General features: G+C 38.6%; 2 protein-coding genes across 3 annotated transcripts in view; both read left to right on the top strand.

The window, feature by feature from the left end:
* LOC105227268 (uncharacterized) overlaps nt 1–25,368 on the top strand; it is a 545,529-nt gene that overhangs the window by 200,032 nt on the left and 320,129 nt on the right. The window lies entirely within an intron of this gene.
* Nucleotides 5,160–6,142, top strand: LOC125778464 (uncharacterized). Its single transcript, XM_049456329.1, has one exon. It carries the CDS (start codon nt 5,243–5,245, stop codon nt 6,140–6,142), a length of 900 nt encoding a protein of 299 aa, XP_049312286.1. The 5' UTR covers nt 5,160–5,242.

Raw genomic sequence — 25,368 nt, 5'->3', positions numbered from 1 at the left:
TGAATTATGGTACCATATCGTTCCCCAATAAGTGACTATTATGGCTTCATTTTTGAAGAAGTATGGACGAATGATTTTCTCTGGCCTCGGAGCTTTCTTTATGAAAATTGGAATCCTTTACCATCTCGTTTTTGGCCATTCACCGTAAGTCTGACGCGCTTGATTGTCGTTCGGCTTCAATGCTTGCATTAGTTGGACTTTGTAAGCCCGCAAATCAAGATACTTCCGCAAAATCTTCTAAAGGGTGATTTTTTAAGAGCTTGATAACTTTAAAAAAAAAAAAAACGCATAAAATTTGCAAAATCTCATCGGTTCTTTATTTGAAACGTTAGATTGGTTCATGACATTTACTTTTTGAAGATAATTTCATTTAAATGTTGACCGCGGCTGCGTCTTAGGTGGTCCATTCGGAAAGTCCAATTTTGGGCAACTTTTTCGAGCATTTCGGCCGGAATAGCCCGAATTTCTTCGGAAATGTTGTCTTCCAAAGCTGGAATAGTTGCTGGCTTATTTCTGTAGACTTTAGACTTGACGTAGCCCCACAAAAAATAGTCTAAAGGCGTTAAATCGCATGATCTTGGTGGCCAACTTACGGGTCCATTTCTTGAGATGAATTGTTGTCCGAAGTTTTCCCTCAAAATGGCCATAGAATCGCGAGCTGTGTGGCATGTAGCGCCATCTTGTTGAAACCACATGTCAACCAAGTTCAGTTCTTCCATTTTTGGCAACAAAAAGTTTGTTAGCATCGAACGATAGCGATCGCCATTCACCGTAACGTTGCGTCCAACAGCATCTTTGAAAAAATACGGTCCAATGATTCCACCAGCGTACAAACCACACCAAACAGTGCATTTTTCGGGATGCATGGGCAGTTCTTGAACGGCTTCTGGTTGCTCTTCACCCCAAATGCGGCAATTTTGCTTATTTACGTAGCCATTCAACCAGAAATGAGCCTCATCGCTGAACAAAATTTGTCGGACGTAAAGCGCGAAACACATTTCGAACCGAACACTGATTTTGGTAATAAAATTCAATGATTTGCAAGCGTTGCTCGTTAGTAAGTCTATTCATGATGAAATGTCAAAGCATACTGAGCATCTTTCTCTTTGACACCATGTCTGAAATCCCACGTGATCTGTCAAATACTAATGCATGAAAATCCTAACCTCAAAAAAATCACCCGTTATAAAGTGGATGGGATTTTCTTTAATACTATGCTTCAGAGCAAACATAAAGCCTTCGGTGCGTACTGTACGATGTTTCTGAGGATGTACTTTCTATACTAGAGTATACTAGGTGCGACAACGCCTCGTTGATGAAGATATAAAAAAGTGGTGCACGAAAATCATCTGCCAAGTGTTAGAGAGATGGCAAGAGAGTTCAATATCTCTCGCGAGTCCGATCAAATGATTCAGCTGGATATTTTGGGTATGAAATGTGTACTTGTTCGACTCGTACGATAAAGCAGATTTTTTTTTCACATAGAGCACGGTAAACTAGTATTTTTGGACATGGTGGATCCTACGAATTCCGATCCCACATTTTTGGAAAACATTATAACTGCTGATGAATGGAAATGGAGAAAAAAAACGAGCCGAAACCAAAAAAAAACGACGACAAAGTTACTCAAAATCATGATGCTACTCTTTGCTTTTTTCGGTATTCGTGGTTTGGTACATCATGAATTTGGTTCGGGAGGACAGACGACCGATCGAAGGAGTTCTAATTGGCTATTTTAAGGCGTTTGCGTTAGAACATCTGTCGAAGACGGAATTGTGGAAAAAAATTCGTGGATTTTACACGATTATAATACACTAAAGTAATATTCGCCATTAATAGTAACGGTAAAAACCCCGAATTGGCATTTTAAATTTAAGCATTCACTTAGCCCGAAGTTGTGTAAACAATTTTTCCCATTCGGAACAAATTTTAAATTGTCTTGCCATACGGTTCGACATTTTTGGGTAAAAACGCGTTAAGGTTATTTTGACGCAAAGAAAACAAAAAGCACATACCAAATATACATACGTATGTATGCATACATAATAAGCAAATGTGCCTTTCGCTAGCTGCCATACATATGTACGACTTTATACGGCTTAAATGCAAAGCATTACAGGAAGACATAAGTTGAGCGGAAACAAAATCAAGGAAGACATGTACAAAAACAGACAAACATTTCTGTGCGTGCGAAACACACGCGTACTACATATGTAAATACATATACTTACATGACATTCCTTGCAGAGCAGGAGAGTTTTACAGTCACATATGTCGAGAATGCTGTGGGTGTTTGGGAGTGGCGCCACAGCCAAAGCCAAAAAGCCTTCACGCATAAAGCAGAATATCTGTACATACAGACACTCATATCCCTGCATACATATACAAATGAATTACATACATACGTGTGGGAAAGAAAACGCAAATAACATTCGAAAGAAATCGTCAAAAGAGAAAGGTAAAAAACGTTGAAAGATACAAACGACATCAGTTAACACCATTAAGTGACAGTGAGCGAAGGGAAACACTTAAAAGATATCAAATTACAATTCTTTTTTGCTTCGCAATCACTTCAAATTATAAAATTACCAAGCATTTCGGCTGGAAGCGCTTAAATTTCTTCTTTATATGAGTAGTTGATTTAAGCGACCAACGTAATCGGAAAAGCATATGGTGTTGCTAAATATGGTATATTCTCTATAGTTCTAACACTGTGTTTGCTAATGGAGTATGAAGATGCGATGCAGATTTTGTCCAGCATTCTTGCTTATCTTGCTGTTAATGTGCTTTTCTGCTCTGTTCCTTGGTGAGGTTTTAAGTAGAGTTCCCGTTACTTCATTTTGTGAAGGATTCCTATTTTGGCAACCTGCCTACCAGCAGTTTTCCACCGGGGCTTCTGACTGTTTTCTCTTCAGGAAACTTTCCTTCACTATCTGCTTCAAATGCTTTATATTGTATCATCTTCGTCAACTGCGATTGTCGGCAGTCTGATCTTTATAATTTTATCTGGTATAAACAATTTTTTGGGGTACCGGCTTTTACTTGTTTGATTTATGAATTTCTTCCTTTCTTATGCCGGGAATAATCTTAAACATCTCGTAGCTGGAGGTGAAGCTGGCGCCTTCGTAGGATTCCATTAGTTGTTCTGGAGTCTTATAGTCCGTTGTGAAAGTCGTTGTCCCTGTCAAAACGTCGGTTGTGAAAGGGTTAGGAATTGTTGTTTTTGGTTTAAGTACTAATTTTATTTCCACGTGTCGGCCGGAAATGGTTTGCCAATGGTTTACAGACCAGCTATGCTTAGAGAAGATATTTAATAGCTCCAACCTCACTGAGGCATCGGAGGGGTATGTTCGCCATCAGCTGTTCCATTACCGCTCAGTGACCATTCAGTCATTAATATGGGTACCTCCGCCTCCTGGCGTAGCGCCCGTAGCAAAAGGGCGAAAAAAAGATGTATTAAAGGCTTATTCATCTATATTTCCATCGCACTATGGGCCAGCGGACCGCTTTTTTTGGCAAAAAAACATTTTTTTGCATCGTTTAAAAAAGGGAATGAATACATATAATTAATACCACTATACTTATCTTAAAAAAAAAAAAAAATTATATGGACAGATGGCAATCCTATTCATTTACCGTACGTTCAAAGATGACATTTCAATCATATGGTTTTTCGTGATTCGTATGAAGAATAATAACTCAAAACGCAAGTGTTTCTAATAGTGAAGGGTGAACATTTTTTTTTCTTTTTAAAAATGGAAAATAGTTATCAAGGTATTTTATATAAAATGGAATAGCTAGCATTTGTTTAATCATTGTTGTGAGCGAGTTTTAATTACGTGTAAGTATGTGGTTTTGTTGTGTAAATTTATCAATCGTGTTTGTGTTCTGTGGATGTGAGCGTTACTTCATTTTGGTCCCTTTTGTATAAACAATATATCAGGTTAAAGGTGATAATGTGTACTTTCATGTGGTAATTAAAATTTTTGCGAATATTTGCGAATGATGGAAATAATGTATATTTTCAGAATCGATTAACCTCAAAAATAAAGATATTTTTAATGTATGGCTACAAAATAAGAAAAATAAAGATGTAGTTGAGAATTGGATTATCCATGAAATAAATAAAAATATAAATGAAGAAGAATTGGAAGCGTTTAAGAAGAAAATTGAGAATCTTTGTTCATTCATAAATCGAAAATGGATCAAATACCAAAGGTCATTAACTCCTTTTAAGCAATATAATAATGAATGGCTAGAAGGTGAGACAAATTTCATAATTGGTCGCAAATGTAAAAGAGGAAGACCACAACTTAGTTATAGTGAGGCAAGTGATCGTTTGAAGAGAAAACTTGCCTCAGATGTGTCTTCGGAGCAACAAAATGACCCTATGCTACTAGTTCACGCTGCCTCTAATGCAGCACGATCTGCCAATGAACCTGATTTAAGATTTGTGTTGAAAGAGTCGCTTAAATCTCCGACAAGGCCATCGAAAATTAAGAAAATTATTGTTTCTGCAACGAAAAGTCCAATTGCGTTATCTGCAGAAGAAGCTTTAGTGTTTTTATTAGAGAATAACTTGAGCAAGCAACAGTACGTAAACATGCGATTACTAAACAAAGCTCGTAATTGCGACATATACCCTGCGTACAATAAGTTAATTGAATGCAAGCTTCACTGCCGGCCAGAGGGGATAACGAATTGTGAATCTTCCGTAGAAGTTCCTTTACAAAAACTGGTAGACCACACTGCCAAAAGAATTTTATTGCTACAAAAAGAAGTTATTGAACAACTGTCAGATATAAATGAAGCTACATTGATATTTAGCTACGGTTTCGATGGTTCAACAGGACAGAGTATGTTCAAACAGATGTTTAACGAAAACACGCCTGAGTCCTTTGATCAGTCCCTCTTTGTAACCTCAATTATACCTCTTAAATTAATATCATTTTCGAATCAGATCATTTGGCTTAACCGCACCCCTCAATCCATACGGTTTTGCAGACCAATTAAAATTGAGTACGTTAAAGAAACTAAAGAACATATTTTAGCAGAAAAAAATAAATTAGATCTGCAAATATCTAGTTTAGCGCCGTTAAAATGGGATTTGGAGGATGGTACGGAAATTATCATTAGATATGATTTAAATATGACATTGATAGATGGCAAAGTTTTGAACATATTAACCGGAACAAATTCTACTCAATCTTGTCCTATTTGTGGTGCAAGTCCGAAACAATTTATGTCTATAAGAGATCTAAAATCTCCTGTTTTTGAACCAAAACCAAGCACTTTAAAGTACGGCGTCAGTCCATTACATGCTTGGATACGATTTCTGGAATTTGTATTACATCTTTCGTATAGAATCGGTATAAAAAAGTGGCAAGTAAGGAATCCGGAAGACAAAAATACCATTAAGCAAAGAAAACAGGAAATTCAGAAAAATTTTTGGGAGAAAATGGGATTGCATATTGACAAACCTAAGTCAAATGGATGTGGCTCAACAAACGACGGGAATACGGCTAGAAGAGTGTTCGCTAACTTAGAACTATTTGCATCAATTACTAATGTTGACATAGATCTATTGAGACATTTTCATATAATACTGGTGTCGATTTCGTGCGAATTTCGCATTAATTTTAAAAAGTTCAATGATTTCTGTATAGATACTGCCGATTTATATTTCAATAAGTACGATTGGTACCCAATGTCGGCAACAGTCCACAAGATTTTAGTTCATTCGGCACAAATAATGGAGGCGTCTTTAGTACCAGTTGGCTGCCTTGGCGAAAATGCATCAGAAGCAAGAAATAAATTTTACAAAAAAGATCGTATTGCCCATGCGAGGAAAAATTCACGAAGTAACAATATTGTCGATGTGTTTAATAGAGCTATGGATTCTTCTGACCCTTTGTTATCAAGTATCTGCTTAAATAATCGTACTAAAAATAAATTAATTCGAAGAATCCCACATGAAGTTACTGAACTTTTAGAGTTGCCTGCTGTTCCAGACAATTTAGACGTGGCTTCTACGTCCCGTCATGAAGATGATGATGAAAATTGTAGTTCGGACGACGATATAGAGATGCTCTCTGAATATTCTTTTGAGTTAGAAGTTGATATTGAACAAGATTTGGAATAATGTATGGTTATATTGTAATGTATTTAAAAAATTATCTCACATGCCTGTTATTATTGTTCTTCCTTAGACAACTTTGTAGCTGTCGGGAAATCCGGTTGTGTTTGCCCGAAATGCACTCACTAATAAACGTAAACATTTAAAAACATACACTTTTTTACTTTATACTCTCCATTTTTCCATAAAAAAAAATTCATTTTTATAAACTATTGAAACGTTTGCATATTACCGAATTTTTAAAGTTTTAAATCTACGAGGGGTAGGAGTGGCAGTACTCCGACTACCCTCATTTTTACAAAAGTCTATGAAATATGTACATATGTATATGAAAAGCATTTGAGCGAAGTTTTAGCGATCTAGGACTTTTCTCTGATTTTATGCCAAAAATAATGGTGCGCTGGCCCATAGTGCATTGTTAGAATTAGGAAGTAACCCTCTTAGTTCGCGAAAGAAATATGCCATATAATAGTTTTGTTCACCTAATAGTTGTATGTATCATATAAAACGGAGTGAGTTTGGCAGAGTCTTGAATTACACGCAAATAATGGCATGAAGCAGCTGAGATTGGCATTATCTCTTCGTTCTACTCAAATTACAAATATAACAAGAAAAGTTTTGAAGTTACAGCGGTTGAGTAAATGTGTGTGCATATCTATGTATTTGCATAAAGCTAAATTGCAGGGGGGTAAGCAAATCCATTTATATATTCACATACTTTTTTATAAGTAGCATTTGATTCTTTATATTTTTTGATTCAATTTATTGTTAGCAAATTTTATAATTCACCGCTTTGTGAATGAAGTTAGTTCTTGGTGGAGATAGAATAGCATTAGGTAAAGCAATATTTTATAGGAAACGAACGACATCGAATACTAAATACTTTTGAAAATTGATTGATATCGAAGGAGGAGATTTGGCAGTAGTAGTAGTTAAATATAGAGGTATAGTATATATATTCCTATCAACAGAAGTAAGCGAATGCCATAAAGTTTGCTTATAACTTCCTTCTTCATCTTCTTTATTGGCATAGATAACGCTTACGCCGCATTAACAACAGCGCACCAGTCGTTCCTTCTTTTCGCCATTTGCCCAAATTCGAGATATCAATTGCAGCCAGGTCCTTCTCTATCTGATCTTTTTAACGAAGCGAGAATTTTCTCTTCCGTTGCTTCTAGCGGTAGGTACTGTTTCGAAAACTGAAGTATTCTCTTCCATCCGGAAAACATGACCTAGCCAGCGCATCCGCTGTCTCTCGATTCGCTGAACATATGTCCCGTATAGTTTATCGTTCCCTCGACTGCGCCAATGCGCAAAGACCCATAAATATTCCTTAAAACCTTTCTGTGAACACTTCTAAGGCCGACTCCTCAGATAATGTCATTGTCCATGCCCCTGCACCATATGGCAGGGCAGGAATGATGAGAGACTTGTAGAATTTTGTCTCTTTTGTTAGTCTCTTTTGTTCGTCAGTCCCAAGCAGCACTTGTTGCCAAGAATGATTCTGCTTTGGATTTCAAGGCTCACGTTGCTGTGGTGTTGATGCTGGTTCCAAGATAGACCTTCCTAATCTTGTTAGAGCTTGTGGTGTCGCTCAATGTCAGATTACACAGCCGTATTAGTTTTGCGAAGATACCAAGTTCAGATATAAAGGCATAGAGGCAGTTCTTTTTCGTGCTGCCCGAGACCGCTTTAAAATCGACGAAGAGGTGTTCTGTGTCGACCTTTCTTTCACTGGTTTTTCCCAATAATTGGCGCCTAGTGAAAATCTGGTCAGTAGTGGATTTTCCAGGCCTAAAGCCACACTGATAAGGTCCAATCAGTTTTTTTGACAATAGGCTTCAGTCTTCAGTACGCTCAATAAAACCTTACATGCGATGTTAAGAAGGCTTATGCCACGGTAGTTGGCCTCGATTGTGGAGTCTCTCTTGTTGTGGATTGGGCAGAGCACACTTAGGTTTTAATCGTCGACTATATCTTGCATACACTTTGTCATTTCTTTGCCGCCGCATTTGAATAGGTCGGCCAGTTATTTATCGGCCTCTATTCTTCGGGCGGTTAATTGCTATTCGAACTTTATCATAGTCGGCCAGTGGAACATCTATCCCGTCATCAACGATTGGGAGTTGGGTTCGCCATCTCCACATGTTACACTTTCACTTCCGTTCAGCAGGCTGGAGAAGTGTTCCCTTCATAATTTCAGTATGCTCTGGTCATCAGACACTAGATCACCACTGTGGGTCCTACAAGAGTACACTTTGCTCTTGAAACCCTCCGTAAGTCGCCGCATATTTTCATAAAACTTTCGAGCATTACCCTTGTTGGCCTGCTGAAGAGCTAGCGCTCCAATATAGGCTCGTTGGTATGAGATAATTGTTGATTGATTTTGCGTAAGCTGAACAGTTCAGAAGAAAGTATCGAGTTCTACTTAACGCGAATTCTTGAAAACTCTTCCGATCAATTGAATGCCAATTATAACGTGGTCCGGCTAGAAAACGTCACCAACTGAAACTTCCTCTTGCAATCGGCTATGAGTCTAAATGAACTTACAAGTTTGGTGGTTGACCAAACTCATGGGAGATGCAGTCAAGCAATGTTAGGGCACATCTACGCACCAGAATCCAAAGAGAACCTATCTTCCAAGAAAATTTTCAATTTTAATATTAGAGATGATTTCTAAACGCAGCGCACTTCAATATTGGCTCGCGGTGCCTTCTTTCTGCCACTTCGAAGCTGCACTTCACGCCTCTGATTTCGCAACGATTGCTTGGGTGTTTTCTTCAAGTGCACTCGACTCGACACCCGTACAACAAAAGCACAAACAAACTTAGCACAACAGCGCAAAAATACATATAGTACAACAACAACGCAGCAACGGGTGATATTACAACTATTACAACAACTGGAGGCACTTTTCGCCGCAACTCATAAAACAGCCCAGCAGCGCGCAACATACATATAGTACAGCGCAAAAATACATATAGTACAACAACAACGCAGCAACGGGTGATATTACAACTATTACAACAACTGGAGGCACTTTTCGCCACAACTCATAAAACAGCCCAGCAGCGCGCAACATACATATAGTACAGCGCAAAAATACATATAGTACAACAACAACGCAGCAACGGGTGATATTACAACTATTACAACAACTGGAGGCACTTTTCGCCGCAACTCATAAAACAGCCCAGCAGCGCGCAACTCACAACATTTGTTGCAACTATGCAAATGCGGGTAATTTTACTGTACTGCACTACTATCGCTGTTGTTGTTGTTGTGCAGTTGTAAACTTTTGAAGTGTTAAGGCGAGCAAAGGACGGGCGCTTCTTGAAAAGCATTAAAACTCCTCCAGCAAGCGGATAACAAAGGACGCATAACAAAAGAATTGATGTTTCAGAAATGAGCAGCGCCAGCAGCGTCGGCGGCAGCGGCAGCAGGAAGGCAGGAAAAAACTTCACAAGCAGTGATAGAAGCCGCGCAACAACACCGCCAACAACAATATTCGCACATTATTGCCATCCAAGTAGTTGCGCAGTTGTAGCTGCAGTTTTGCAACTCCTTTGCATGTTATTGTTGGCCTTAACGAGGCCAATGCGGCTAACAATACCGCCAACCAGATTAACATTACTACAACGACAACAATTGCGTGTATCACCGGCAGCAGCAGCTGCTGTATCCTTTACTCCATTTATGCGCTGCACAGGTTGTTAGTGTTGTTGTTGTTGCCGTTAGCTGTTGTCTTCCGTGTTGAAATGCGTTTTCATTTTGTTTTTCTTTTTTTTGTTGTTGCATTGCGCTTTTTCATTTGCCATTCTGAATTTCTCTAAGAGTGATTTCAATGTTTGAGTTGTGGCATTCACTCAATTTTTCGTTTCATAATATTTGAACAAAACGAAGAAGAAGATGAAGCAGGCAAAGAATGAGGAAATTTCGAAAAAATAACGCAATACATAGCGGAAGAGAGAAATAAGTTTATTCCGCATGAAATAATGTAAACTTCGACTATTATTGCATTCTTGGCAATTGTTGTGCGGTCTGAAAGGCGAAATCTTTAAGAATGATTCATTCTTCAATGTAAGAAAATTCAAGAAATTCCAGTAACTTGTAAAGAAGAGATGATATTTTTTGTGGCTGAAGCTGACATTAAAGTAGTAATACTTAGAATTTTTCGGGAGAGTGTAGTATGAATAATTGAAGAGAACATTTTCGAAGTTATTTCTTGGAACTGTTACAACAATATGAAGGTCTATGAAGGGATTAGTTCCATTTCTCTATACTCTGAGTATATTTTAGAAATAGCTATCTCGATATTCGCCTTAAAGACCTAAATGGTTAAGGATCGTTTGGACGATATTGTGCTCTGTTAGTAAAGAAATCAAAGGTTAGGTCAGTCCGGTAGACTAATACGGCACGCAGAGACCATTTTTGGCGATACCGGATGGAGTTCTGTTACGAAGTCCTTAAAAAGTAGTCATCCTTCAGGATGCCTGCGCTCGTTGCGAATTTCAGTCAACTTTATTTCATCACTATCGATACTTCCTTAAGTGTCTCATACCGTGGGCTCCCAAATGCTTAAAGATTGACCTTGCCAATTCGGGACAAGTACACAAGATATGCTTCATTATTTCCGTGGTGCCTTGCTCTTGATATTTTTGGTGTCTCCTTGATCTGTCAGCACCATTTCGCAGGCGTATTCCGCTAACAGTCTGTAACCAGTGAATATCCCAATCATGTTCTACAGTACCTTCTATCAAGATCGAGTGGGAAGTTTCATTATTTCTTATATATCGTTTTGTACATTTTAGCGTTCCTTGCCATGCTCTTGTCCAGATCGTCGTAAAGACAATGCTTGCGTTTACCAATGTCGACCACGTTGTCGTATGACAACCGTACACCACTGTTGTCAATCTCGTACAATCTCTCTCTCATTACTCTCTACGCCTTTGTGATCTGGCACCCATTAAAAGTTGAACCGCTGTTTGCTGCCCTGCTTTTCAAGAGACTTCTTACCGGTATGTGAAACGAGGTTAAAGCTTTGATATCTTTCTTGGCTGTTCACGTGGATGTTAATATTGGAGTTGTTTGCTGACGCATTAGAGGCTCATCCCCTCGTCTTTCCCAGAAGCATAGACCTCTGCTGGAAATATAATGCAGTGGTCCGGCTAATTAGGCAACATATGCACGCTTCAAGAAATCAAAGCAAGTTCTACTGCTTAGGGAACTTTCACCTCACATGGATTATTGGAACTACATAAGTGTCATACGTGACATACTAAGATATGGTTCATTGGCTTATTGGATAACATTAATGAAAAAGTACCAAATTAAAGCCTTGGAACAGGCCAAAACACATTTAAAAGAAAAATATTAAAATGCCAGAAAACACGTCTTGGCGGCTCAATATTTAAATCCTTAGAAACCAAACTCTGCGTCAGTTTCGGTCTAAATTGGCAATGCGACTGAGAATAGAAGATCTACTGGAAGTTAAAAAGAATGTGTTCTATCCATAGTAGACAAGAATTCAATGGAATTCTGTGATCGACAATACCAACGGCGAAAACTATGTATGTATTCTCCAATGGATCAAAGAGTGACGTGGGAACGTGCGAGCGAGCTTCGTCTGTAGTGGAGAAAGTAGCTTCAAACTAAATGTCTACAAGTAGGTTTTTCAGCACTGAATTGTTGACAAAACAGTGGATTTTGCTCTTATCCGCAAATCACCTTTTAGTGAATACCAAACGGCGCCTACTCTAAGTCTCATTGCTTGACACTTTGGAAATAGGAAATAACTAGCCTCTTCCTTCTAGTCATATCGGAATAGAAGGAAACGAAAAGGCAGACAAATTGGCTATCTTGGAGGTAACCACGAACTCAAGTTCTTTAAGCTGCATTGTACCTTTCAGCTCTTTCAAAAGTTACTTGAAGGAATAGGCTTTACAGGAACATTTCAGTTCTTGGAAAAATAGTAACGCATGACATATCTAAAACGTAATTTCGTGCAGTGTTGATTGTGAGCAAAGGAGGGTAAGAGAGCCTAAGTATCATTGGGGTCATACATGTAGACCAGGGTAAATAATGTTTGAAAGCAAAAAATAAGTAGAATAAAACCCATTAGAAATGAAGACAAAATAACAAAAGATAGAGGAAAAAATAATGAGTATGCGATCTGAGATCTGATTGCGGATCAAAAAATCAAATATCAAAGTTTTTGTGGTTTTTATTTCTATCTTCTTTTAAGCTTACCTTCTTTTGTCTGTAAATTCCTGCACGCTTTCGATAGAAGAGGCTGTAGAAACATGATTGGAATATTCACTGGACACAGTCTAGTGGCAGCATGACACATGCAGAATGAGGATGACAGATCGAACTCATTTTAACGAAGTGGCAACTTTATTTGCTTTTTTAATAATTTTCGCATTAAATTTTGTAGTTACTATTCTTCAATACTTGTAAATAATTAATTTTATGTGCTGGCTTACACCAAAATTTAACTTTGGGCCACTTACAAATGAAAATTGACCAACACAGTGCTGCATTCGAAGCAACTTTGTAGAACTTTTAAAGGGTAATCGGTTTGTTGAAGTACGCAAACTTCTTAAAAGTTGTACTTTCCCACAAAATAATGATTATTGCCATGGTTCTGAATAACTCAGTATTAATTTCTCGTTTTCCAGAATGAGGTTATGACATTACTCATAATTCAAATGCAAACACTACTTCACTACTTCCTACAATGTCTTTTTTTTATCGCTTTGAATTCTTCGCTTTTTCTCATAAGAATATATTAAACCGATTACCAGACATATGCTTACGGGCTCAAGTTAATTACGTTGCATGGAAAACTTTCCAGAAGCCACTCAAGCATAACAATAATAATAATAATCATATAAATAACTTTTATGTCCAATAAATTTGCCATATGCTTAAGCCACAATTTAAAACACACTTTCCACACACACACACACACGCACACACACACAGCAATACATATGTATGAGCAGACAAATCCCTTGTATTAAACATTTTCATTTGAAATTTATGAGTCTCCTTTCTGCAGTCGGCAAACTTAAGACCGAAAGCCATAAGCTATGACAAAGGGAAATTGGAGATGACAACAACTTTTAAAACAACAATGAAGTTATGATTGTTCTGCATGTGTGTGGGTGTAGGAGTGGGTGTGTATGTGTGTAAGTGAAGTGCTACAATAAAACAAAGTTGCAAAACTATCATAAGTTGGTGTACAAAAGCAACAGCAACAGCACAAACCGAAAAGCATTCATATGCTGGACAAGTGACCCTTAAGGTCGTGAATGCTCGCAATGTTTATAATACGAGTATACTCTATACATATATGTATGTATAAGTATATGTGTGTGGATTTATGCGCCGCTATCGAAATTGTCTAAATCTCTTTACAACGGCTTTACAGCAACCAGTTTCACCATACAAAAGCGTAATTCTTTGCTTTTTCATTTTTGTACCCCTTCCTTCTTTGTTGTTTTTGTTTTGTTGCTTTTGTGTATTATAGTGGCCGCTGGCCTTCAAAGCCAACTCATTGTTGCTATTGAAAGTAAGCAAAAACTAATTTTGAAAAGCGAAAATCGAATTGTCAAAAACGGTGAAATTTATTAGTGTTAACAGCAGATCGCAGATGAAAGATAAACACGCCAAAAAAATCGAACAAACAAATAAAAAACATACGAACAAAGAAAAACCAGCAAATAATCCGGTTGGTAGGAAACGACCTGGAGCTTAGAGGAAATCGTAGGAATACAAAAATGCGGAAGTCACAAGAGGTAATGGTCAAACGCAACCCAGTTTATATAGAGCGTCAAATCGATGGGGCGGTTAGGAGAGTCACCCTCACAAAGCAAATATCTAAACAAATGCTATTGACAAAGGATTTTTTTTGTCCTAAGAGATAGTTTGAAATGGATGTATTATGGAGTAAATTAAGTGTGTGTACGCTTCGACATTCAAGTTGCTGGCTGACCCGAAACTCATCGAAAAGGGCCACAGATGCGTATATGTACGAGGTATGACAATTAAGTAATGAGACTGATTCCATAAAAACCGTGTATTTGAAAATTATTCTACAACTCTGCCATCCCCTTCAAAGTAGTCCCCTTGGGCAGCTATACAGCGATTCCAGCGCGTTTTCCATGCTTCGTAACAATTCTGGAACGCTTCGACTGAAAATGGGTTCCTTTGATCACCGATTTTGTTTTAGGAAACAAAAAAAAAGTCACAGGGTGACATTTCGGGCGAATAAGGCGGCTGTTGCAACACGGCGATCCCTTTAGAGGCCAAATTCTGGGACACGCTGTGGGCGGTGTGGCACGGCGCGTTGCGTGATGAAGGATCCAGTTACGAGCGATGTCTGGGCGCACCCTGTTGATTCGTTTTCGCAATCTCTCGAGTACTTGGCAATAGTACACTTGATTCACAGTTTTCCCCGGTGGAACGAATTCTTTGTGGACGATTCCACGGCTATTAAAAAGGCATTAATCATCGTTTTCACCTTCGACTTGCTCATACGAATTTTTTTCGGGCGGGGAGCGCGGTGACAACCATTGTGAGCTTTGGCGGTTGGTGGCATGACTAAGAGCACTATCAGCATACACTCTTACAATTTTAGCGTACGTTTCCGAAGCTGTTTCGCCCAATCTGGCGCAAAATTTTATCGCGATGGTACATATATCAATGGAGAGGGGAGGGATGCCGGAAAAAGAGAAAGGTCACAGGTTTACCACAAGCGGGGCAATAAAATCAGTCTCATTACTTAATTGTCAAACCTCGTATCTATACTGATAAAAAGCTCTACTGCCAAACATATATCAAATATTGTATATTTGTTATTGGGATTTGAGAATTATTTGGATTCTTTTCTTGGAAAAATCTATAAATCTTCTCTATAATGTTTCTGCGGCCTTACTATCGATACCGATTCCAGTGTCTTTTACTGAGGGGTTGCTTTCGTCCGGTTGGCTTTCAAGACTGTTTTCGCCTTCAACCTCTCCTTTTCTTACGTCGCCAAGGCATCTTTGACATTCTCTTCACGTACTGTGCCACCTCTGCTCGAGTAAATTCGCTGTGCCCGACGTTGTTAACATCCTTCTCTCCTACCGATGTTTTGGTTGATATCTCAGCGCCCGTTTTTCTTCCATGCTGAGATTTGTTTTCAGGGAACCTCAATCCCTAGCTTTTTATACCTATTACCAGGGACCTTATTAGCAATTGGAAAAGTAGAATTACACCCCTCCCCCTCGTGTCCAAATTACCAGGAAGAGAAGAATGGATATGTACCTCCGACTTTCTTAGATAACTCCTGCTCGCACCGCCAAAAAGTAATCTACAACTTGTATAAACTAGTTCAGGTGCCAAGACGTGATGGTGACAGCAACTACGTTTACTGCCCTGTCAGCACCCGCGAGAAGGATACAGTTAAGTGGATAGCCACCAATAATCACAGTACAAGTATTTTGGGGGTGAACGATGAAAAATTTTAAAGACTTTGGCCTCGTGGCTTCTTGGTACTTATATCTATTGTGGAACTTTGAAAGATAATTATCTCGTCATCGACCTCTTCCTTATCATTTGGCTTTGGTTAGAGCTTGTATCAGTCTTTGCAATATTCTTACCAATGAATTTAATGCCTCAGACGGTTTTTCTTGGAGAATTTCGCTTTCGGTATCTTAAATGGTCGAAACACATCCGTTTTTCGAATCTTTTTAAATCACAAAAGTATTATTTAAGTTCTTGAACTTTTTTTAATCGCTGACTTATAGATCTTCAACATCAAAACGTTGTTTCCAGCCGCTGAAAGCATTAACAAGTTAACATAAAGGATAACAGCAAACAATGTAGCATTGATAAAATCTTTGAGAAAGAATAAAACTGCAAACCAATTCAGCTCAACAAGCTCTCAAATACAGCTGCAGCGGCCTACTGAGTGCTGCTGACGCGTGGAGTGCGCCAAAAAGCCGGCAACAAACCGCAAAGTTAGCTTCGTCGGCTTGTGATAACAGTAAAAACGATTGTATATGCCAAGACATCCGCAGCCAAGTGACTTCAATAAGCATTCAACCGCGCGCCACTCAACAGCCAATACATTTGAACTACTTGCATACAAACACATATTTACACAAATCTGTAGATATGCAGACATATACATATGGGCCTAAATACCCTACTTGCCAACGTTGCTGCATTGTTCGTTGGCGGCAGGCAACGCTTTTGTGCTACCAGCGGTTGTTGTTGCTGTTTTACTATTGCAAGTCAGCAAGTCTCTAAACTAACTCCGGCAAACCACAGCGGAAAGTGCTTTCCAAAACTTTCGTTGCTCGTCCTGGCTGCACTGCTTTAGCTGCCAGCAATCTGACCGCATTCAATGCTCCGGATTTAGAGGCAGGTCAAGTCTATGCAATCTGTCCGTCGCTGCAAGCGATTTGAGAAGTCAACTAGCCGGTTGTTGGGGGTGTTTGCTTCAGCTTGATGCTAAGGCAGTGACGCTGCATAGACATGAACTAAATTTTTTCAACGAAACGAAGTAGATTTCTAGGTGTCAGGAAAAGGTAAACAACTTTCTCGAGTTTCTTTGCAAGTGTGATCTTTTCTAGAGCCCTCCACCACATAAAGACTCCATAGAACATAATGAGTTTAATATGAATAGAACCAGAGGATCACTTTTGGTGAGACACCCCACCTTTTTCCAATGGCTCCTCTACAGTATAAGGCAGTCGATACCTTTTTTGCTCTCTCTTCGATATTCGGCTTCCATGAAAGCTTCCTATCCAGAATAAGCCGTAGATATTTTACTGTATCTGCCGGTTGCAGACAGATGTCTCTCATTTGCGGCAGCGGAACTCCGGACCACTGCATAGGCAGCGACGATTTTAAGCAGGTCGTTTACGATCAGGATCCAAAGAACAGAAAAGAGAATTTCACCTTGTTGAATTCCCCTACTCACATTTTGTCGCGTGCCTTTGTCGCACAGAAGACTAAAGATCGGTCTTTTAGGTTTGATTGGATCCCAAACTGTCCAGAACCGTCTGCTGTTTTAGTAGCGTCATAGCCTTCCATCTTGTATATGAAGTAGCTTTTTTTGTTAATTCTAAATGCCTAACCATTTCAATCGATTTGAAATATTTCCACAAGTGCACTATTAGCTCGCTGGTGGCGACTCCACCCCAAATTGCTGCAATGCAACTCATCTGCTGCTGGTATTAGGACTTATCATAGCTTACTATGTTTCAAGTTTTCACATCGCTTTTGTGCACACTTCCGGCTTTCAAACGGTAAAACTACCAAACTCCACAGACGCTGGAATTCCAATCACTACGAAATACGCTGCATTCAAGTCACCAAAGCTGCAAGTAACGCCGACCAATACGAAACAGTGAAAAGTCAAAGTAGGCAAGTCTGCAAGTGGCAGCTTAGACTCGCACAAACGTACTTAAGCTTTGAAATGTTCGCTTTTAAGTTTTATCCGTACGAGAGTGCGGGTGCCGGGCGCAAGGCAAGTACGGATAAGCTTAAGCGTCTGCTTGCCACTGGCTCGAGTTAAGTGCAGCTGCTGCGAATAAAGGAAGTGTTTGGTGAGATTTTTCAATGGCGTCGGACTGCTAGTCAATACCTTTCTTTGAGGATTGAAACGCTTGCAGAAGGCGAAGGCGGTTGATTGTGGGGAGTTATTAAATTTTGCGTATGGTTGGAATAGTTAATAAAATTATATTATAAATGTGTGTGTATTAAATTTAGTGCCGAAAATATCGGCCAACGTATGAGATATATAATTGAAACTCAGAGAGAATTCTTTCTAGCCAATAGTATCTCTGTGTAGAAAAAAGGGGTTGAATAAGGTCAATACTTCCCTGAGCCCGCATATACCTAACATAAAGGCTTTCGAACTACTGTGTGACTTTATACCACATATTAGCTAGTCGAAAAAGTCTTTTGGTATTTTTAATTAAACTTTAACTTATTTTTTTTTTTTATATTTTTAATGAACTTTAATGAACCAAATATATACCATTTTGGTCGACCACTTTTTGCCATTCTTCCGCGAGAGACATTATTCCATCAGCGTAAAACTTGTATGGTTCCTCGGCGAAAAAATTCAGTAAGTAATTGTCGCAAGCTTTTCTTGAAGGCAACTTTATTCCACTAAAGGAGTTCTGTATTTATCGAAATAAATGGTAGCCTGATGGTGCAAGGTCAGGACCATATGGTGGATGCATCAAAACTTCCCAGCCAAGCTAGCCCAGTTTTTGTCGAGTCATCAAAGATGTGTGTGGTCTAGAGTTGTCCGGATGAAAGATGAAGGGCTTTCTGTTGATCAGTTCTGGCGGTTTTTTTCGATTACTTGATTCAATCTCATCAGTTGTTGACACTAAAATGTAGAATCAATCATTCGCTCAGGCTTGAGCAGCATAGTGGATGATTTCTTTCCAATCCCACCAAACACGCAGCATAAGGTTTCGAGGTGTCAATCCCGACTTTGGGACTATTTGTTGAGCTTCAACACGCTGGAACCATGATCTTTTATGCACATTATTTTCATATTTGATCCACTTTTCGTCTCCTCTTACCATTCGCTTCAGAAATGGTTCGATTTCATTTCGTTGCAGCAAAAAATCGCAGCTTTTAATTTGGTCCATTAAATTTTTCACAGACTATTCATGCGGTACCCAAACATCGAGCTTCTTTTTGTATTTTTGTTATGTTCATATGATTTTAAAATATTATTTTCTCTAAAATTGTTTAAATTTTTCCATAGAGAAGAATGAAAATCCGAAAATAGTCCCATTTACTCTTAAATTTATTTGCCATAAACAATTCCACTTCAACATTCCAACACCAAGCCTAGCACCGGGAAGTGCCGGCACAAAAAGACCACAAAATCTATGCTACGGTGAAAGCACATTTATGAATGTACACAGGTGCAATTGTGTGTGTGCTTTCATGCTCCTGTTGCCTAACAAATGTGCCAATATTGTCATATTAGCAAATGTTTTGCTGACATCAACAACGAATATACGCGCCAGCTCTCTGCGCCCTTTAACACAAAAATTACCTACCAATGCACAAATAGAAACTTGTTTGCCTATATATCTGAAGTATATATATTTTTATTTAAGGCAAGTGCCTAAAATTGCTTTGCCATAAAGCCAAAAACGCACGAAGTTCAGGTTCGTTAACATTTTACGAAACTGGCATAATTTTAGGCGCGCACACAGCGCACGAGTGTGTATGTGTAACATTTGAATGAGTGTTTATGTGTGTTTCCGAGTGTGCAGCGACAGTGGCATGTAAACACAGATGAGTACGTGTCAAACAAGTCACTCTCACAGTAACAAGTTAACCCCATCCTACACTCACACCACTGCATAAGTATGTTCCGTACTCGCACTCTTGGTGGCAGGCATGTATGTGTGGCCATGCACGCAAACATGCAATTACCGGTTGCTGTGTACGTAATTTGTACTAACAACAGGAAGAGCTCTTCTGCGTAGGCAACCCAGCGAACATAAACACTCATTTGCATATACCTAGATGGGTAGTTTGGAGACTGCTCATAGTGAAGCTGACATTAGATAAAAATCTCACTGATCAAAACTTTTTTTAAAATGTAGATATGTACTTGTATTAAAAATATTGACTATTACAAAGAAGCTTAGGATACATTTTTAGTGTAAAATACAATCGGTATAATTAAGTTTTGTATATAACATTGTTAAAGTGGCCTCCCGGATTTCTTTTGTATGAACGAACTCGATGAACCGAATTTTCGATTACTTTTTCCATTAAATCAAGTGGTATTTCATGAATAGCAACATTGACTTCTAAAGGGACTGGTTATTTACTAGAGACCAATGGTTTCAAACAACCCCACAAGTAGTTTTCTTCTTCTTCGAGTTCGTCTTCGAAACCGCTTATCCTTTGTGAGTTTGCCATGGTCGTCATCAAAAAGGGTTTCTCTTCCGAGGCTGTTTGTCCTTTTCATTGGTGTAATATTTTTACGTGGCGGGTCACAAACCCAGCGCACCACTCTGTGGAGGGAATGTTTCGCCTTCTCACTTCAACTCGCCTTCTTATTCCAAAGAAGTATGGACCGATGATTCCACCGAACCAAAATCCGCACCAAACTGTCAATTTAGGTAAAGGCTTTTAATGAATAATTTGTGGATTTTAGAAAGCTGAAAGTTATATATGTTATCCAAAAAGAAACCCAAGTATTAGTTTTTGGTAACGAGCGGATTCAATGCCCCTAAGATAATTTACAACTCAGCTTCATATTCAGAATAACTCAACTTAATCGATTTGTAAACTGAATAAGGTTATAACTTTCTGTTCCGTGCCTAATGTCATCTGGATTATTATTTCTTAAACTTCGTCACGTGAAATACATAAATATGTTTTCGCAACAGCTTACTGCGAAACTTCCCCTAATTAGCGTATAAAGCACGGTTTGTTTGAAGTAGCTTTCTAAACTTATCTTTTCTTTTTATATCTAGCTTGTCTTTATATTATTTAATGAATATAAATTAGATAAAAACTTTTGCAAAGTTACATAAATATTTTTTTAAATGCATGAATGAAGAAATCGTTTGACAGAAATTTTTCGTCTGGAGTGTTCTTGTAGTGCTAAAGAATTTTCAAAAGGGATAACTGTCAAACTAAACGCATGTCTGAATTATTTTCTCTAAAATAATAAGTACTAACCAAATTTTTTCGAAAGTTATCGCTTTTTTTTTACGAATTTTGATCATATTATATATATGGAGAAAGAACACCGCTATAGTCGGTAAATGTTCGTTAGTTATTTATTTCAAAAAGCTTCCAGAATATACATACCTCAATTAAAATGAGTCATGTTCGGTTCGCTGTTCTAAAAACTCACTTGCTTTAAAAATATTTTCCGATTTTTCTTGATAGTCCGATAAATGGAGGGTCTTTGCTTTTAACAAATTACATTAAAAGATATTTTACGACAAAAGAAGAGTCCTGAAGGTTTGTCAGTATTCAATGAAGAATATATAAATTAATTTTATTGTGATTTTTACTTTTTCCCACACTTTGCGACAGTAAAAACAAAGCTATGTGAAAGAAAGTAAGAAAGGGCTAAGTTCGGATGAAAACCGATTATTTTGCTTACTATACTTCTTTTCTAAATTTCAATAACATAACTCCCAAATTAACCGATAATATAACTAATTTAACCAATAATATAACCCACAAATTAGCCAATATTTTCGATAGAAAGTTCGCAGGCTTGATTTGTTTGTTTTTCGATTTTGTCATTTTTTTGGGCATCAGATGGCTGAATTTAAAGGCACCAATATTTTTGAAAAGTTGTATCCCAAAACATTAATTTCTGCCTGATTTGTATACTGGAGGCTGTAGGAATCAAATGGAATCTTAAATTGTTTTATATAGTCTTAATTTGGAGCTTAGTTATAACAGTGTTTAGGTTTTCGATTAATGGCGTTTTGTGGCGTGGCAATAGTTCAATTGCGCCCATCTTCAGTATTAACTCTACTTGGTTGCCAAGAGCCTTGTACTAAGAGTTATCAAGATATTTCAGTTCTACTTAATTTATTGCTTGCATTGACGGACAGACATATGTATAACATATTCATCTCTACAAGTAATAGTTGAACAAATTTAAACATTAGTTAACTGACCATTTGGTCTCCAAATGTCGAAACCTTTTGAGTATTATATTCATATACTCACAATTCTTCTATGATATAAGCATGGATGTTATTTTCTCTAAACTCTTTTGATTGCCATTAGAACTACTTAAGTTTCAATATCATCCCAAAATATTATCATATCTCACTCTACTAACGATTACTCTAACTTATGACTAACTCCAGTCATTACCTGTACGAACAGCCATATGTACGCACACACAAGTTGCGAATGTTCAGTCTTTTGTACTCCAAACGATTTACGCTTTTGTACTTGCTCGAGGTGCTTAAGCGGCTGAAAAGATTAGCTTTGTGGCAAAGTGAGAAGAATGAGTGAATGCGAGGAAATGCCGCCGCAGCCACTAAGTGAAAGAGTTGTTGCGCTTGTTGTTGCACACGGTTTACTTGCGGTTGCATGTGCGCTTTTGTGGCGGCTCGTTGTTCATTTTACACTCGACTTAGTCGCTCACACTCTCCAACTAAATTTTACAAAAGGCATGCGAGCAAATTTATGTTTATACAAATTTAAGTATATAAAAGTGGAAGAAGAAAATGAAATGACTGCGTAATTTCCGCTATTTAGCTGCCACATTTGTGCTTGTGCGAGAGTATATTGCTTATTTATGGGTATAAGCGGCACTAATGGGTGATGGTGACGGTGGGTGGTGGAAGAAATGAGTTTTCTTAGTTTAGTGCCTTTATATCAGGTGGTCGTTTGGAATATAATGCAGTGACGGAAAAAAGCAATGTGGCATGAAGCGAATTTTCTCAAGTTAACCTAGTATGTATATCTCAATATTGGTAACTTGTAGTGAGCAAACAAATCCATAATTTCATATTTCAATCGCAGTCAGACAAAAGCAGCGCAATAAATGAGGACCTCTTATGGTTCACTCTGGACCAGAAGGATTTCGTAGTCGCAAAAAATTTTGGTTGTTGAACAGCGCTTGCTGAGCTCACTGGAGATCCAACGCATATCGGTAAATCAACTCGCATCCAATCGGATGAAGAATTCAGGAAACGGTTCTCTCCCTATCAACCCATCGGAACATGTAATGTGGAAGAATATTGAAGCTATTTTTAATGAGCTTATGCACTCTTTGACTAGTTTTGAGAACACAATCAGCAAGCCCGAAGTCTCGTTCGGCTAACGGAGTGAAAGCACGCCTCTCTGAAGTAAGCTGCACTACGGAACAGTATATTTACTGCAACCTTCACGAGAGCCACTTCCGCTGGAAAGATGGAAGTGGTCCAAGACACCAAGGTAGCGAGGGACATCTGACAAACAAAACTCTTTTAATATAGCCGTGGCTTCGCCACCTAAACAGTTAAACATACATATCTTCCAAACCGCTGAAACCAACTCAACCAAACTTGGTGAAGAATTGCTTTCACAGTGTTTTCATAGCCAAAAATTAATGTATTCGGACTATAATTCAGACACCAAATGCATGGACCCCGGTGCATGTGCGTGATTTTTTATATCAATCAATCTGTGAGTTCTAGTATTGAAATTCGAGGAGAATATTCTGATGATGACAGAATGCCCATATGCCATAAATTGGTAAATTCGGGTCAATGCTTCCCTTAGCCCCCATATACCTAATATAAGGTTGTCAAATATCTCCTTTCCGCTTTTTACTCTTTGTTCAATGCTTTATAAAAAGTGTTACAGTGATCGGTTTTAGTTCAAATATGCGTTGTTTCGTTCGATAAGTTGTTTGCAACTAGACGGCAACTTCATAATACCCCCCTCGTAGAAGCCTCCCTCCTTATTTGCGAAGAACTCGAACAGCCACTTTTCACAAGGCTCTTTTAAGTTCAACTTTACACCAACAAGGGCGTTCACCATGGAAAGGAACAGGTGGTAATCACTTGGCGCTTTGTCCGGGCTATATGATGGATGCGATAAAACCTCCCATCCGAGCTCCCGTAGCTTCTGACGAGTCATCAACGAAGTGTGTGGACTGGCGTTGACCTGATGGGACACTACACCCTTGCTGTTGGCCAATTCTGGACGCTTTTGGTCGATAGTTTGCTTCAAGCGGTCTAGTTGTTCGCAGTAGATGGTGGAATTAGGCGTCTGGCCATATAGGAGTAGCTCATGGTGGATGATACCCTTCCAATCCCACCAAATACACAGCAAAACCTTCCTGGCCGGCAATACCGGCGTGGCCACTGTTTGATACGATTCACCGGCCTTCGACCACGAACGTTATCGCTTGATATTGTCGTATGTGATCCTTTTTCGTCGCCAATCACCATCCGCTTCAAAAATGGGTCGAGTTCGTTGCGTTTTAGCAGCATATCGCAGGCGTTGATTTGTTTCAAAAGGTTTTTTGGCGTCAAATCACCAAGCTTTTTTGTATATCTAGCCTTCTGTAGATGGTTTAAAATTGTTGGTGACTAACTTCCATTTTCTGGGCGATGTCACGAGATGTCACATGCCGGTCTAACACGATGTTTTGCATGATTTTGCATATCCATGGTGTCGTTTTCATCCGCTCTGAATCGTCAAAACCATTCCACCGCAGTTCGAAGTGATAGAGTACCATCCTTCAAAACACCATTAATCTCACGGAACGTTTCTCTAGAGAATTTGCCTTTAACGAAGGGAAACTTTAAAATAAGTCTCCATGTTTACACATCGAAAACTGTTGAATGCAATATCCAAACTAATCATGCATAGCGTCGTTTTGTAGATGTATAGAATTGCCAGATACGAGCTCTGTAGCGCATTACACGTAGTCGCGAACTTCAAAAGACGAAAAGGCGGAAGGGAGATATTTGACAACCTAATAAAATATAACGATTTTCGAACTTCCGTTGACTTAATACCGTATTTATCGGCCAATATGTAATAAATCTTAATGAAATTCAGAACTAACCTCTTCCATTACCAATTCATATGCTTGCCTAATATTAATTATATCAAGGCAATGCCTCGCCTGTAAAATGTTACCAACATCTGTCAAGTAGCATTTTCAATTTTTGCCTCTAGTAAATAGTACTCTAAAAGTAAGATAAAAAAGATTTCGTAGAAGTAAATTCCCACCTTCACCCACATTAACAACCCTCCAAAATTACACCCTTTATATATTTTTTATAAAGAATTAAACCACTACCATCAATAGTATATTTTCCATGCACTCGTGTTTGAGTACATTAAGTCCCCTAATGATGTTCGCGCACTCAATTGCGTTAATCTGTTACTCATACGACATGGCGCACTCATTTCCACCATATACAATATATTTTTTATTTATGCGCTAATACGCTTTTCGCGTACGCTGACGCTGCTCACTCCCTCATCGCTCACGTGCGCACATAAATAAGCCAAGCAACAAATAATCGCGCATTTGTTGTGTTTCTTAAGTGTGCCAACAATTTCCGCACGCCGCGCCCAAATGACTGCAGCAACACCGGATACAACGCATTGCTCTTCGCACAACACAATACAAACAAAGATCGACAACTACAACAAATTTAACAACAACCATGAAAGCTGAATAATCGTCAATGCCTTGCCAA

This window comes from Bactrocera dorsalis, chromosome 4, assembly GCF_023373825.1.
Source record: "Bactrocera dorsalis isolate Fly_Bdor chromosome 4, ASM2337382v1, whole genome shotgun sequence".
Classification (NCBI taxonomy): domain Eukaryota; kingdom Metazoa; phylum Arthropoda; class Insecta; order Diptera; family Tephritidae; genus Bactrocera; species Bactrocera dorsalis.
Note: the sequence above shows the minus strand (reverse complement) of the source record. Positions and strands in the feature narration are given on the sequence as shown.

Bases quoted from the DNA above. Each gene is read 5' to 3' on its own strand.
- LOC125778464 (XM_049456329.1), top strand. From the start codon at position 5,243: ATGTCTATAAGAGATCTAAAATCTCCTGTTTTTGAACCAAAACCAAGC.